Raw genomic sequence first — 16564 nt, forward strand, 5'->3', positions numbered from 1 at the left:
TCAACCTACTCTCTTATGGTTTGAAGCCATTCCCCCTTGTCCTGTCACCACATGCTCTTGTAAGGAGTCTCTCTAGAGATGTATATACAAAGCAGATCACAGTTAATTTCCTGCAGGTACAATTTTTCCACGTTATTTTAGTTCTGACATCAGGGAAATAGAGGAAAATAAAGCCACCGTGCTCATTTTTAAGCATGGGTTCTCTACCAGCACAGCTGCTAAGCAGTGACTCAAGAAAGACCAAGGATTTATAAAGGTAACAAAGGACAAGCTCCTTGAGCATGTCTGGAGAGCTGCACTAAAGAAAAATCTCTTAATACCACAGAAAAAAATCCCAACCCAACCCAGCCCCAATATAACACATATCAGACAAACTCGTGCACAGCATTTGACAGCCAGGGCTGGCTCTTTTTAATTGGAGAGACAAAAAACCCAAGTTTTTAAAATACAGCCATTGAAAAGACAACGAATTAAGAAACATGTAAACACAGCAGAGGCTTAATTACAGGTTGCACTGCTTGGTTCAGTACTTGCCCACTCCCCTCTGCCTGGGAGAGAGGGAATGACCCAAGTACAGCACAGAACCACCAGCTCAGGGGGTGCTCGAGCAGCACCTGCCCCTTAACATGCTAATGAGACACTCCTCTATAGTACCTTGTCCTGGAGTGACCTTATGCTCCAACTTCTCTCAAAGGATGCTCAGCACATCTGCTCCACCCCAGACAAACAGAGGGCCTAGTGGGTAACAGCTTGAATGGTCCATAAGATTCAGTAAAAATGGGGATCATCTCTAAATTCTGGTTCCACAAGTAGGGATGGGGAGGGGGGGAAGAGAGGGACACAAAGTAGGAAAAAAAAACAACAAACCATGTATAGGCTCATGCACCTTTTGCAAGGGAACCCTCCAGAAGTGATGAGCAGATGTTTAAACAGCGACCTTGTGTGACAATGGTCTCACACCCAGCACTGATGCTGTTCAGCCAGGAAACACAACACTCCTGCAGTGTGGAGGTACCTTCCTCCACAGGGTTTCTCTAACACCACATGGCCTACAACCCAGAGGGGATAAATCTAGGCAGGGTGGGAGCTGAGGGAAAGCTAGGAGGGGGGTCAGGGTGCTGCTGTGCTCAGCTCAGCCATGGAAAGATAGTCTGCTATCCCCAAAGGCTCCCAGTGGAGCGTCACTTGTCCCTAAAGGATTGTGTATTGCTGCAGCACAGGCAGCTCCCCCCAGGGAGGGAGGGAGGAGTGTCCAAAGTGACATCCAGGTTCCTTTGCCATGGGACACCTGCAGCAGGTGGCCACCCCTTGCCCTGGCACAACAAGGTAGCTGTCCAAAGGGAGCTTTTGCTCCAGCCTTGGGAAGACACGGCTCCAGCCCATGGCACAGACTCCTCGTGGAAAGAAAAGCAAGCCACAGTCTTCACTGGCACAGAGCAGAAACATGGTGTGACACAAGCATTCAGCAGAGATGAGATCATTAGTGTCCTCTACAACAGAGACTGGCCAGCTCTACTAAAAACCACAACCTGACACGTGGTGAGTAAAAGATAACTTACTTTGGCAAGCAGAAACACACATTTATCACTGAAATACAGTAGCTGTCTTATTACATAAAGAGCTCCCCTTCCCACCCCTGGCCCCACTCCCTCCACAGCACTGTTCCCCTAAACAAAGCAAAAACTTCCATTTCCCAGCTGCAAGACAACTGTTCTACATTCAGCTGTAGGACAGAGGCAGAGGAACCTGATTCCAGAGCCAAAAGGAAGCTGGACACAACCCTAGCCAGCCACAAACTCAGGGAAATCCAGACAAATCTCACTTGATAGAGCTCATATCCCAGCATTTAGTGCAGGCCTGTCTCTCCCTCTGGTGGGAGGTCTGACCACCTGCCTGCTTGAAGGGCAGCTCAGCAGGAGGGATGTCCTCCAGGTTTGGTCCATCAAGCCTACAAAGCCACCTCTGATTTTTAATGGAGGATCGACTTCCTCTGGGAATGTTCTCATGAGTCTACTTAGCTGAAGGCTAAAAGCAGCTTATTTTAGAAAAGAAAAACCCTCATTCAGGTTCTCAGTTCACAACATGCCCTCGGACCTCGCTGGTGACTGCAGGAATGTGCCTCTGGAATCAGAGAGCTCTGCCATCCTTCCAGTTGCTACTTGGCTTCATCTAGCAGCACACACAGGCCGTGAGCTTCTCAAAACAACTGCATCCACCCTCTGCCCTCACTAATCCTCGTCCCAGAGGCACGAGGGAGCAAACCAGACAACACACACGTGTCCTGTACTGCTGTCTGTCCACACACAAAGCCTGCTCTGTCACAAGGACAGCGTAAGCTCGCTCCTAAGACAGCTCCAGTTTCTGTCTCACATTCCAAAACTGTTCTCTAGACGCCTCCAGGATGGTCTGCCCCTGCTCTGCAGCAGCAACTGGGACCTGTATGAATGCAGCAACCAGAGCCTGGATCTCAGGGGCACTCAGGCAGCTGCCAGGACAAGACTAGGAAGGCACTGCTCTTGGCCAGGAGCCTTTTGCCCCCACTTCTTGCCCACCCAGCAGCATTGAGACCTTCACTGCTCTGCCCTCCCTGTGCCACCTCCTCCTGCCCCCACACACCTCACTCCCTCCTGCCAGCCACAGCCACAGCTCCTGGTGTGACACGGAGCAGGGGCACAGCACAGCTGATGCCCGTGGAAGCCAACTACATCATCCAACTGTTTGTGGCAAAGAATCCAACGCCAGCATGAAGAGGAAGAAGGGGAGGCAGCGAGGGGATAACACCACACAATTCCAAGTAGGCCACACCACAGCCTCCGAGTCCCTCCTCTCACATCGAGCTAATCACCGTGTCATTCTCCCCTCGTGAAGATTTCAGAAAGGCAAGAAGAATATCCATCCCACACGACCCCAAAGCAACCTCCACACCGCTGGGAAGAAGCGGCGGATTTGGCCTTCACTTGCTCTCTCCTTCCCCACTGCCACAAGGAAAGAGGAGACCAGGCAATCGGGGCAAAGAGGAGATCAGGCAGCTCCGCAGCCTCCAGACACTCAAAGCAGCCAATTCCAGAGGAATGTAGTTGATTGGGAAGCACTGAGGCACCACCAGCGCTCCAGCTCACCTTGCCCTCCCGTCCCCTTCCCACCCTGCGAGTCCTCTGAAGAAAGGAATTAAGTCAAAAAACGGATATTTATTGTCATGAAGTCTCTGAAGGGTTCTCCTCCTCGGTGCTGCCGTCCCCGGGGGCTGCCCAGCACCTCCCTCTCCTCACTGCCGGCCGTTGTTCTCCGAGGGCTGGCTGGGGGTCTTGGCCTCGCCGTGCGAGGACGTGCCCTCGAACCGCTGGGACGCGATGGCCGCTTGGTGGGACATGCTCTTCCGCACGATGTCTCCTTTCCTCCACAGCACCACCTCCTGCAGGGACACAGCCGAGGCCTGTCAGGGCTCGTGGCACCTTCTCCCGGCCCCACCCGGCCCCGGAGGCTGAGCTCAGCCCGTGCTGGCACGTTGCACCCACGGACGTGGACGTGAACGTGAGGCCGTTTGTGGAGCCCTCACGCTGCAGCCTGCCTGAAAATTTGGGAAGAGCAACCCTCCCTGGGGTCTGAGCACACAGAGGACATCCAGGGCAGCTCTGTCCTAGTGCTGTTGGAAGGTGAAGCAAGGAAGTTCCACCACAGGGCAACAGAGTGGAAAAGAAGTCCAAAGTAGGCACCTTCCACACTCCTCTCCACCACCACACACATCTGACCTGCATGGACATCCCTTCTAGACCATCTCTGCACACTCTAATTTGTTCCACACTCCTCCCCACCACCACACACATCAGACCTGCATGGACATCCCTTCTAGACCATCTCTGCACACTCTAATTTGTTCCACACTCCTCCCCACCACCACACACATCAGACCTGCGTGGACATCCCTTCTAGACCATCTTTGCACACTCTAATTTGTTTAGTTCTTACAGATATTCAGTCAAGAACATGACTCTCCCACCAGGGGAATCCCAAATTCCCAGCAGGTCATCATACAGTATCCCAATCAACAGTCTACAGGTCCAAGGAGAACAGCTCTGTTTCTCACCTGCTGTTTGAAGTAGCGTCTCTCTTCCTCGTCAATCAGCACCAGGTTGAGGTAATAACGCACAGAGAACTTCTTGTTGATGTCCCTCATTGTTGGAGTCAGCTCATAGCCAGCCAGGAAGAGTCTGATGGGGATGGACTCCCCTGCAAAGTGCACAGAGCCATCAGCACACACAGGATGTGGATAGAAACCAGGAGAGCACCACCAAAACAGGAACTCACAAGGCCACAAACTTTTGTCACCGTTTCCACAAGTGGACTAACATGAGCTAGAAGACCTCAACTCCCTTCAAAACTCAGCATGCACGGTCCACAGCCAGATCCTGCCCTTGCTGACAGCTATTCCATCTCCACTTTAGCAGCACGGGAACCTGAATCACGACAGCACTGCAGGAAAACATGAGTAAGGTGATATTTTCCCTGGCAGGTGACACTGCCGGGCAATGGAACTGGAAAACAACTAGCACACAGCAAGAACACCTTTCTGCTCCGAGGTGCTGCAATGCCAGCTGGTGGCCCACGCCAACATTGAATTTATGTCTGGTTCTGCCACTGCTTCACTGAAAGAATTGCAGCTCATTGTGCCTCATCACACCAGAGAAGGAAGGGGATCATATCAACCACGTGTGTACACTGCCCTGAGCCCACCAGTGGAACAAGATGCTACAACTGAGCACACAGGAGATACTGCAAGATATTCCCACCCCAAAAGCCTTCAGAAGAGCAGTTCTGAGGGCTCACGTGCCCCCTCACCTCTCACAGGAGCCCCGTCCATGATCTCGTACTTCGCTATCGTGTCGTTCTCGTGGTACACGTTGGGCCCCGTGCCCGTCGTTTCCCTCTTGATGATGTCAATCTCCATGTGTTTGATCTTGATTCGCACCAGCAGGAAGTAGATCTTCCCCACAATCACATCTTTTAAGTGATACCTGCCACGGGAGGGAAGAAAGCACCAGGATCAAACCCTGTGTAGGGGTCCAGGGCTCGGGCTGAAGAGCAGGAACTTGCTCTTATCCACAGCCCCCCTGGACACTGCATCAACCACTGCCACCATTTTCATCCTCTATTCCCTCAGAAATCCACAAGGACATTTAGCACCATCAGATAAATGAAAAACAGAATTTCAGGCTGAATATCTGCAAGAAACCCCTGTGACAGGCAAAGGCTCCTCACTCAGTTTTTTAGGTCAATTAAAACTAACCCAAATCACAGAATAATTTAGGTTGGAAAAGACCTCTGAGATCATCGAGTCCAACCTTCAACCAACCACCACCTTGTCAACTAATGATACACTGCAGGGAGATTTGCCAGCATCAGCTGGGGAAGATGCATTAGTTTAAAAGTGCTGCTTCCAGCAGTTTCTGTGCCTGAGTTAAGGTCCCAGTTGAGCTGTATTGTCTGGCAAGGAGCAAACATACTTTGGAGACACCTGGAAGTACTGATCTGGCCAAGGATACAGGGAGTGAGAAGTTACTGCGAGCACTTCAAGCTGTGCTCCAAGCTCAGTAAGGCACAGCCACTGCTTCCCATTCCATGGTCCAGAGAGCACAGGTGTGGGGCAAGGAGGGAAACCCATGGATCTGAGCTGTCTCCCAGCCTCCCTGGAGCACATGGACACAGAACCCATCTGAGAATCACAGGCACACACGTGCCTCGGGCTCCCAAACCTGCAGCAGCTGCTTCCCCACAGCCCCCAGCTGCTCTTGAGGCACTCACTTGGACTTGTTGTACTCGAACTCGATGTGCAGGCAATCCTCAATGCCCACCTCCATCTTGATGGAGGAGTTGAGCTCTGGGTAGGTGCTCAGGGTGTGCACCACGATGTCCATCTCCTTCACCACGTCGTTCAGCCGGCGGCTCACAGTGGCCCGGAGGAAATACCTGTGAGGACAGATCCCTCGGATCAGGGACGAGCAGGGAAGGACAAGGGGCTGAATGGCTTGCACTGGACTATCCAAGCAGCCTTATTGGTACCCTGGTTGGTGGAGCAGCCATGCTGGGAAGGACAGAAGGGAATTTTCAAAGGGAAAAGCAGACTACTCTAAGACTCCTCTCAGCTTCCACGCACTCGTGAGCCTGAGTTACCTAAGCCCCGTTTTGGGGATCTGAGTAACAGCCTGCACATGTTAGAACTGCTGCCCTTTTGCAAGAGATTAGATCACTCCAGTCTCCACAGACTCTCTGTGTGGTTCTCAGATTTTTCCAAACCCCACTTTGAAGCCAGTGACTGGATTTTAAGTCAGTTGAGTGCCTTGATGTGAAATACAGTTTGCAACACACGAACAACTTACAAGCTCAGCATCTGTTTGCATACAGAGCACAATTAAAGTTGACAAGGCTGATTACAGCAAAAACGTCCTCATCAGAGACTAAACCAAACAATTTATTTTGATTTTTTGAATTATCAAATAAATTAGCAAGTATTTGATTGATTCAGAAGGGGCTGATTTCTCTTGTCACTCAAATGAGGCAAAACAAGCTCCAGAAAGCCTGATTCATGCTTGTAAAATAAAGTCCTCAAAGGCAGCCTTTTACAACTCAGCCTCCCGAAATTCATTTGGAGTTACATTGCAGGGATGTCTGGGAAGGGATTCTGCACCCCTGCACCACCCCAGTGAACAGCAGCACTTTCACACTGCACAGAAGCAGAACTGGGGCCAGCAAGGGCAGCAGACTCACCGTAGCTTCACGTTCTGCCCCGTGTAGGACTCGTAGGGTTTCTCCACGTGTGTGAACTCGAAGTCAAATGTCTGTGATTGAGTGAATTCCCCAGGGCGGGCCAGGTCCTTCACCAGAGACACGAACTCGTGGTGGTTTCCTCGGTCATAGTAGAGTTCTGAGGAACACACAAGTCCAGGTTTAATCCCACGTGACACAGGAGCTTTCACAGCTATGAGCAACTCTCTTGTCCAGGTCACTGTTCTTTCCTCACCATTCACAGACCCTGCCAGGGGAGCCTGTGGATGCAAGGCACTGCACTTGTTCCCTGCTCTCCATCAGAGCCATGTGCAAGCCACAATTTTCCTCCCTCAAACAGGAAGGAAAAGGTCCACACAGCTCACCTACTACCATGGATCAGGAGCTTGCCTTGGGATGACATGGGGCACCTATTATCAATATTAAATATGGTCAGACTGATTGAGAACAGGAGCTGAAGCTCAAGCAAACCCTTCCAATAGTTTTCTACACTGTATTCCAGGCCAAAGGCATTGCCACTGTGAGGAAAAACCACCACTGCTTCTCTGGAACAGCAGACAGTGACAGAGCAAAACAAAAGGACCAGGAGGCTTCCAACTGTTCCTGCTTATCCTTTTGGAACAAAGAGTTTGAGTGGTCTTGATTTGCACCAGGGAATAAACAGTGACTGCTGCTGCTGCACAACTATCAAGTGTGTGGGGAGGCAGCTGAGTCAACTGCTCCAGCAGCCCCTGGATAACACAGCAATGGCCATGTGAGCACGGGTGAGGGAAGAGCATTCACCTTTGGGAGCACTGCTCAAACCAGCTCAAGTAACCAGCATGGTCACATTGCCTCAGCTTTTCCCACAGCCTTCTTGCATCAGCAGGAAACTACAGGTTTCCTCATTTAATGAAAGCAATCCTCCACACTTCCACCAAGTTTTCTCCCTGAAGTCAAAGCACCAAGACCTTAAAACTCTGCAATTTGCATTAACACAGCTCGGTATTACACATCACCACCAACGAAACCTGCCCTTCCCAGCCCTGAGTGTGAGCTGGTGCCTACAGGACACCCACACAGTCCTTCTGCAAGGTGAAGCCTTTCTGGTTAGATGAGGAAACAAAAACCCAAGGCATCAGACAATCATATACACACAAGTTCAGTGTCAGCACTAAACTGTGCAGAGGAGGCTGCTCAGAGGTATTTGGTGGTGTTCAGGAACTGCGGCTCTTCCCTCCTTGAGATGCACGAGGAGATTTCAGCATGTAAGTGATGTCTGTTCCTTACAGCCCTTTGCTCACCTTATCTCTCTAATGGGAATATTGGCACTGCGAGTCCCCTCGCTTACGCACAACAGCAAATGTCATCCAGCCCTTTGGGCTGGGCAGGCAGGTGACATAAATAACCAGCCCTCTCTGCACTGAGTACGTGTGTCCACTGAGAGGAAAAGTGCTCGCTGATGTGACAGGGAGAAGCCACGTGCCACAGAAAAAGAGGAATCAGCCTCTATCATCTTGCCACATGATGCAGAAAGCAAAAATCAAACTTGAAGCAAGAGGAAGCAAATGTCAGTGATCACTGAGCTCTCTGCTCCCTCGGAAGGTCATAGTTTGGCACTTTGCAGCCATAAGCAGAGGAAGGATGGATGTATCCCACACTTAGCCTGTCAAACAGGTACAAGCCATAATTTCAGGTTTTCAGAGATGTAATGTTTACTGAGAAAACAGACTGCCAGCATTGTGGTGGCACGTTCAGGGCACAGCAACCACAGGTGAAGAGAGATCTTAAATGGGTTCTGTGCTCACCAGTGTGCAGGACCCAGCACTCAGTGTGGCCTCTGGTACCTGAACAGCAGGTGACACATCCCTCCTTCACATCTCAGTCTCCCTACCTGTCAAATTGTCTCACCTAGACACTGACCTCATGGCAGCAAGAAGTCAGAATATAAGGCAACAGATGGAAAGCACTAAGAAGTGCCATCAGCAGCACAAACATCAGTCATTTATCAAAGTGGCCTGAGGGGCAGTAAGAGACAACTAATGTGCAGCTGCCAACACACCCTGCTTGGGCAACAACATGCATAGGTATGGCTCAAAAGTCTTCCATAACAGGGAATGAGAAGCAGGTGAGGCAGCAGAGAGGAGACAGTGGAGCAGGAATGAAGTTTGTGCTTAATTTCCACTGGCAAACATATCAAATAGGAGATCATAACCTGGGTCCTCAGGAGCAGCCTCACCTACACTCCATCACTTACAGGTTCTCTGTCCTCCTCTTTCTTTCCAAAAAGCAGAGCCAGGCACAAGCAAAGCCAGCAAAACTCTCAAACAGCAGTACTGGGGTTGGGTGGGAAACCTCCAGCTCACGTTCCTGCACCACACAATTTGCAATGCAAAGGCTGTAGGCCCACGGCTCTCGTGCAGTGATTTTGGGGGCTAAAGACAAGCACAGAGAGCCACAGACGTGAGGCCTCCCAAGCAGTCACATCACCAGGAACATCCTGAACTTATTTTGGCTTGTGGGACTCAGGCATGTCCATGAAAACACGGACAGCTCTGCTCGGATCAAAGAGTGGGCGTGGCAGCTGCCTCTCCTCCACGAAAGCAGGAAATATTCAACCTAAATTGGTTCCACGCACAAATAACCACGAGTTTTGAACAACTTGAAGTCACCCAACTAACCGTGCAGGGTTAACGCTGCGAGTTAAAGGTGGAATCAGCCAAGCTGAGCCTGCAGGCCTCAGGGACGGGGATCTACCCCAGGGAAAAGGTGGTGTGGGGTCAGGGCTGGGAAAGTGATGTTGGTGATTTAGGACACGCGGAAAAACCCACCCGTCACTGCCTTTGGCAGAGCCACTGCATCCCTGACAGAGTCAGCAGGCACATGAGAGATGCAGGCAGACAGCTCAGAGCAGTGAGCACAGCTGGCCTTGGCAGGAGGTCCAGGCTCAGACCTGCAGCTGCAGGACAGAACCGAATTTCACCCATTTCAGAGCCGAAATGGGTGACCGAGCAGAAGTGGGAAATTAGGACAAGGGAACAATGACCTGGAAAAGGACTGGAATGCCCTTCCTTCCACCGGGGCTCGAGCCTGGAGAACAGGCCGGGCTGCCCAGCTCGGAGGATGGAATAATGTCAGGCAGCCGTGGGAATGCTGCGTGTAGCTGAGCACCTCCTGGGAGCGAGAGTAACCTACTTGGCACCAGCAAGGATCCTGGTACCGTGGGGCACAGCGATGCTCCCTGGATCCTTGGGACCAGCAAGGATGCTGGTACCGTGGGCTGCAGTGATGCTCCCCAGACCCTTGGCACCGGCAAGGATCCCTTAACCCTTGACACCAGGGGGATCCCAGTACCATGGGGTGCAGTGATGCTCCCTGGATCCATGGCACCAGGGAGATCCCAGATCATGGAGTGCAGTGATGCTCCCCAGACTCCTGGGACCAATGACACTCCCCAAACCCTTGGCACCAGTGAGATCCCAGTGCCACGGGGTGCAGCGATGTTCCCTAGACCTTTAGCACCAGCAAGTATTGTGGTACCGTGGGGTGCAGCGATGCTCCCCAGACCCTTGGCACCAGCGAGGATCCCCGAAGCCTTGGCACCGGGGGGATCCCAGTACTGCGGGGTGCAGTGATGCCCCCCGAACCCTTGGCACCAGCAAAGATCCCGGTACCGCGGGACACTGCGATGCTCCCCGGACCCACGGGGGGCACCAGGAAGGCACAACCGGGCCCGCAGGCCGCCCCACTCACCGATCTGCCCGATGAACTCCACTTTGATGCCCTGATGCTCCAGCCGCTTGTTGGGGTTCTTGAGGGTGAGCACCACTCGCCCGGACACGGTCTCCCCGTCGTAGAAGAGGAAGTATTTCTCCTTCTTCCCTTCCTCCGTCTTGTGCTCCACCCGCCGCCGGCTCTCGGCGTCGCTCAGCACCAGCTCCAGCTCCGCGCTCTGCCCGAACCCGAAGAAGCTCATGGTCCCGGCGCGGGGGGCGGGCGCGGGCGGACCCCGCGGCCCCGCTGGCGGATCGGTGCCGCCCGGGGGGGCGCGGCGGGGACACCCGCGGGATCGGCGGGGACACCCGGGGAGGGGCGGCCGGGGCGGCGCGGGGGGGGGCCGCAATGCGGCAGCGATGCCGGGGGGGGACCCGCGCACCGCAGCTCCCACCGCGCACCCACCGCCACGCCCGGGCCGGGGCCGGGGCCGAGGCCGGGGCCCGCCCCGCTCCTTCCGGGGCAGCGCCGCCGCCGCCATTGGCCGCGGCCGCGGGCGGGACCGCGATTGGAGCGTTCGTACCCTCCCGGCGGGCACGGCGGAGGCGGGATGGCGGCGGAGCGGCTGCGGGCGGCGCTCGGGGCATGGCGGCTGCGGGACCTGGCGGCGGGTGCGGGGCTCGGGCGCTCTGCCCGTGTGTCTGTTTGTCTGTCTGTCTGTCGCTTGGTCGTGGTTCTGGTCTCTGTTCCGGTCTCGCTGTCTCTTCTCTGACTCGCGGTCCCGGTTTCGGTCCCGGTCTCTCACAGGGGCTCTCAGTTTCTCGGTCCCGGTCCCGTGCTCTGTCCCGGTCTCTCTGCCCCGGTGCCAGTGTCAGTCTGTGTTCCCATCTCTCTCTCTCTCTCTCTCTCTCAGTCCAGGTCCTGGTCCCCGTCCTGGTCCTGGACTCTCTCCTGGTCTCAGTCTCTGTTCCGGTCTCTCGCTCTCTGTTCTGCTCTCTGTGTCTCTGACTCCCGGCCTCGGTCTCTGTCCCAGTTCTGGTCCCAGTGGCGCACTCTGTTCCCATCTCTCTCTCTCAGTCCTGGACTCTCTCCTAGTCTCGGTCTCTGTCCCGATCTCTCGGTCTCCCTGTTTCAGTTCAGGTCTCTCGCTCTCTCTGTCCTGGTTCTGGTCTCGGTCTCTGTCCCAGTCCGGGTCCCTCGGTCTAGGTCCGGGTCCAGGTCTCTCTGTCCCGGTCTCTGACAGGATCTCTCATTTCCCGGTCCTGGTCCCAGTCCTGGTCTCTCTGTTTCCGTCTCTCGGTCCCGGTCTCTCTCTGTCTTGGTCCCGGTTCCAGTCGCTGTCCCGGTCTCGGTTCCGGTTCCAGTCGCTGTCCCGGTCTCGGTTCCGGTTCCAGTCGCTGTCCCGGTCTCGGTCCCGGTTCCAATCGCTGTCCCGGTCTCGGTTCCGGTTCCAATCGCTGTCCCGGTCTCGGTCCCGGTTCCAGTCGCTGTCCCGGTCTCGGTCCCGGTTCCAATCGCTGTCCCGGTCTCGGTTCCGGTTCCAGTCGCTGTCCCGGTCTCGGTTCCGGTTCCAATCGCTGTCCCGGTCTCGGTTCCGGTTCCAATCGCTGTCCCGGTCTCGGTTCCGGTTCCAATCGCTGTCCCGGTCCCGGTCCTGGGGTTGGGGTCTCTCCCCGGTCCCGGGGTGCGGGTGACACCCGGCACTGGGATGCGATCCCGCTGAAACTGACGCTGTCCCGCTGGGTTCGGGGTATTCCCTGTTTATTTCACAGCGTTATTTGGGGGCAAACACGTGTTTTGGAGAAACGTCGCACTTGGCGCTTATAAACTCTTTTTTTCTCTCAGTGTGGGTGGACACGGTGTGGGATCTGGATTTCACAGAGACTGAGCCTCTGGATTCCTTGATAGCAGAGGAGATCACAGCCGACGGGCTCGACACCTTTACCAGCCTGTACAGTGCTCTGTCACCGTTTGCTGCTCAGGACCCGGAGAACAGAGAGGTGAGACCACCCAGTGTCTCCTGAGCATGGAGCCAGCCCCCCTCATTTTCTGTTTGTCACCTCCGTCCTGTCTTGAAATTCACATAATACTCAAAGGCTGCCCCAAACAATTCTTGTACTACGTGCTGGAATGCTTCACAGGGAAGCTACTCCCAAGTTTTAATAATAAATTTATAATTTACCATAATATTAACTATATATGGTGTTATGTACTACACTTATTAAAACATCTTTTAAAACATTTAATTTATAGGGGGTTGGTCGCAGTGGCAGCTTTTTAAAATCTGAATTATGGCTAATTTTGGACAGCTGTGTTGTTATGGGTTTTCTCACTGTTCCTCACCTGTTTTGCCTCAGAATATCTGGACCGTGCTTGCTGAGAACAGCCTGTCCCACCAGGCTCTGGTGGCCGTGCTCCATCACTTTGTGCACTCAGGGCAGCACAAGAGAGCAGATGCACAGCAGAGGGTTTATGGTCTGCACGCAGCTGGGCTGTACTTCCTGCTGCTGGAGATCCCAGGTGAGCCACGGGATGGGCCTCTTTATTGCTGGATGAAGCATCATTCAGGCAAGATCAGGCTTTTGTCATTTCTAAGACTCCCAGGTGGAGCAGGTGATGGTGTTGGCACTGTTTGCCTGCTGTCCCTGAAATCCTCAGAGGCCAAGCTGAGCTGTGGGGTGAGTGTTGAGTGTTACGGTCTGGTGGCAGCTTGGCCTCCTGTCACAAAGTGGTTTGTGATGGCCTCAGTCCAGGTCTGTGTCCTGTGACAAGGTCGACAGGGGAGCCTGCACAGTGCACAGAGCTGGGACCACACAGATCCCTCTGGTCTGACAACAATACACAGAGGTGGCAGAAGCTTATTCCTGTTCCTGCTCTGTCACTGGAGAGGATTTCACTGTGCAGCAGGTTTGGATGGGTTCCTTTGTGAAAACAAAAATATGAGTTTAAAGTAACCAGCAGGTGGGGTTTTTCAGCAGGTTGGTTCACAGCAGGATCCTTTTGTATTCAAGGCTGAGGCATCTTCTGAAGTTTTGCTGATATTCATCTAGAAGGGGTCAGCCAGCTGGTGATCCTACTGGAGAATGTCAGTGCTGATGACACATCATCCTGGTGCACTTGGGCTTTGTTCAGTTGGTTCTTTGTTCTTCTCTTGAACTTTGTTAGGCTCTAGGACAATACCTGTGGAGAGATCATAGAGTCACAGGCTGCTTTGGATTGGAAGGGACCTTAAAGCTCATCCAGTCCCACCCCCCTGCCATGGGCCACCTTCCACTAGCCCAGGCTGCTCCAAGCCCTGTCCAGCCTGGCCTTGGACACTTCCAGGGATGGGCTGTGTTGCCCAGGTCATTTGGGTTCTCTGTGTTTTGTCTGCCAGAGGACTGATGTTGTCTTTTCCGGGCAGGCAGCATCGGTAACCGACTGTTCCATGAAGTGATGTTTGACAAGTGCCTTTACACCCTGACAAAGTGTTGGCCTCAAGAACTGAAGAAAAGAAAGAAGACTCATGCTCCAAGCTCTCAGACCAATCCAGGAAGGAATAGAAAGAAAGGAAAACGACACAGGAATGACAACTCCAATGTAAGATGTTTGCATAATCTCTTCAGACATAAATTGTTATTAATAAGGAAATTGTTGGCAAGATGTTTCTCTTTTCTACCTATATAGATGGAAGAGATATTGGAAGAGGAGGAGGAGGAAGAGAACGATGAAAATGTTTACTTTTCGACAGAAGATCTTCTTCAAGTCCGCAATGCAATCTTCCTTCTTTTGAAAAACTTCTTGAGGCTTCTACCCAAGTTCTCCCTAAAAGAAAAGCCTCAATGTTTGCAGAACTGCCTGCAGGTAATAAAGATTCAACTCGAGGAACCTTATGCCCCCTAACACAGACTCTTGGAGGGCGCAGAGCACTCCACATGGAGGGGTGGCAGCCCTGCCTTTCTTTAAGTGGTCCCTGATGAGTGTCAGTGGAAATCTGGGAGTGGGGTGTCTGCTCTGTGTCTGACTCATGCTTAACAGCTTAACACTTGCTGGCTGGTGCCAGGTGTTTTGTTCAAAGAATCATAAATCATAGTTTGGGTTGGAAGGGACCTTAAATCTCATCCAGTTCCACACCCCTGCCATGGGCAGGGACGCCTTCCACTAGACCAGGTTGCTCCAAACCCCGTCCAACCTGGCCTTGGACACTTCCAAGGACAAATGAGCTCAGCTTGGCTTTGTTCCCTGGCAGGTCTTTGTGGAAATGACAAGCTTTGAGCCAGTGGTGCACGAGTTCCAGTTTTCATCAGCAATGTGAGCAAATGATTCTTAATGTTTATACAATGCTGTGAACAAGTAAAACCCTCAGTGCTTGTGTTATTGTTCTGTTTATATGGAAATGAAAGTGATGAATTCTTTTGCTGAAGATAATTATAACATGTTCCACCTACTAAGAGCAAACAGCATCTTGTGAATATTGAATGTTTTCCAGTCAATGAGCTCTTTTAATTGTAATAGTTGTAGTAACTGTTTCTCTGCAAGACACGTCTCTGCCTTTTTTCTTAGGGACATTAATAAAGCCAAGTACATTCCTGAGCTGGCCTATTATGGACTGCACTCACTGTGTTCCCCTCTCCACAGTACGGAAGATAAGGTAAAAGTTAAACAACATCTTTAACATCCTCACAGCAGTATTGAAAAGGAGGGGTGGCTTATTTCCTGCATATTATTTTTGCTTGCATGGTTATTTTTGCTTTTCACATCAGTTTTCCTTTTTTGTGCGTGTGCAGGTCTTTGCTGGGTCAGAGGAAAGATGTTTCTTTCCACCCCAGTCCTTATTCCCTTTGGCTTGTTTGCTGATGCATTTGTGTGCAGTGAATTCCGTGCTCTAGTGACTCTCGTGGCAAATGAGTCGAGAACAGAGGGATGGCTGCAGTGGCGTTAGATCTCTGTGTGTTAAAAAGGAGAATTCCAGGTTACTGCATTTGCCTGGAATGTTGTCGTTCCCTGCTAGATGGAGCTCCAGCACCGCCTGGCAGCGTGTGTGGGGTTGGGCTGTGCAGCACTGGAGCATGATGGGGCTGTGTTATGAGCAGGGCTGGTTCTTGTTCAGAGCATGGGCTGTGATCACGGAACAGCCAGTTCTACCAGAAACCTGTCTGCAGCTTTGCATTTTTATTGGGGCAAATTCCAAGCAGACTGGGTCATGTCCCACTTCTGAGTTCTGCTCCCGTGGATGGGGCTTTTGGAGCGTGGGTGTGAGCGTGCTGTGTCTGTGAGCCTGTGTGAACCCACCTGGGCTAGTTCTGGGCCAGCAAGGCTGGGCATTAGCAGCTGTCTGGTACACCCTGAAGCTTGGCACACCCTAACCTGAGGAATTGCTGAGTGCCTGCCCAGCTTTAGCAGCCTCAGGTGTCTTTCTGCTTGCTCAGTTCCTCAGCGCAGCAGCAGCTTTTTGGAACTGTTGGCATTTGTGGTGACAGGAAGATGTAGTTGCTCCCCTTCCCAGACCTGCCTCACCTTCCCTGCCTCTCCTGTTTGCTCAGAGATTGTCAGGATGATGAGGCAAGCTGTGTTCCCAAGAGTGTGGCAGGGAGGGAACTCCAAAAGTTTGAGTGCACGTGGTGGTAAAAACAGGCATTTAGTTTAAGATGTCTTCTGTGCAAAACCCAGTGAATTTACTCAAATTCCACATGATTCTGGGGAATTAAAGTCCACAGCTTTGGAGAGGATCTGTTGATGCTTTCAAGAAGCCTTCTTAGGCTTTACTGAACTTATATGAGATTATCACAGACAGGAAAGATGTCGTGTGTGTTAATGAACAGGACCTCTTGGAATGATTCTGCTAGGAGTCTAACATCTGCTATTGGTTGGATCTAAGTTTGTTTGGTTCAGAATTACTTAGTAATTATTTCAGAAGGCTTATCCATGGAAACAAACCTGAAAATAACCTTTCCTTTCCAGACTCTTCGCTGTGTCTTCCAGAAAATCCTCAATGTCATTCTGATGGTGGAAAGTCGTGGGGGCTCCAGACACGAAGTCCTTCCCATCACATCAGCTGTGACCAGTGCCAGGAATCAGGCTGTAAAATTCATCAGGTGATGGACAGAGCTCT

The 16564-nt window shown here is 52.3% G+C and overlaps 2 protein-coding genes across 3 annotated transcripts in view; one reads left to right on the forward strand and one right to left on the reverse strand.

Moving 5' to 3' along the window:
- Positions 1-382: 382 nt before the first annotated feature.
- Positions 383-10839, reverse strand: VPS26B (VPS26, retromer complex component B). Its single transcript, XM_032709623.1, has 6 exons — positions 10513-10839; positions 6763-6919; positions 5800-5964; positions 4837-5012; positions 4085-4227; positions 383-3412 (listed from the first exon to the last, which is right to left on the reverse strand). The coding sequence occupies exons 1-6, from the start codon at positions 10733-10735 to the stop codon at positions 3266-3268; spliced, it is 1011 nt and encodes a 336-aa protein (XP_032565514.1). The 5' UTR covers positions 10736-10839; the 3' UTR covers positions 383-3265.
- A 244-nt stretch (positions 10840-11083) lies between these two features.
- The window catches only part of NCAPD3 (non-SMC condensin II complex subunit D3), a 31267-nt gene continuing 25786 nt past the window's right edge, over positions 11084-16564 (forward strand). The window contains exons 1-8 of one of the 2 annotated variants that reach the window (XM_032709569.1): positions 11084-11144; positions 12319-12473; positions 12831-12993; positions 13877-14052; positions 14140-14316; positions 14702-14763; positions 15016-15103; positions 16414-16547. In XM_032709569.1, the coding sequence (XP_032565460.1) occupies positions 11084-11144; positions 12319-12473; positions 12831-12993; positions 13877-14052; positions 14140-14316; positions 14702-14763; positions 15016-15103; positions 16414-16547 (1016 nt within the window). Of the gene's footprint in view, positions 11145-11485; positions 11506-12318; positions 12474-12830; positions 12994-13876; positions 14053-14139; positions 14317-14701; positions 14764-15015; positions 15104-16413; positions 16548-16564 lie in introns of those variants that run through there. The other variant, XM_032709570.1, reaches the window with a different exon arrangement.

This window comes from Chiroxiphia lanceolata, chromosome 23, assembly GCF_009829145.1.
Source record: "Chiroxiphia lanceolata isolate bChiLan1 chromosome 23, bChiLan1.pri, whole genome shotgun sequence".
Classification (NCBI taxonomy): Eukaryota; Metazoa; Chordata; class Aves; order Passeriformes; family Pipridae; genus Chiroxiphia; species Chiroxiphia lanceolata.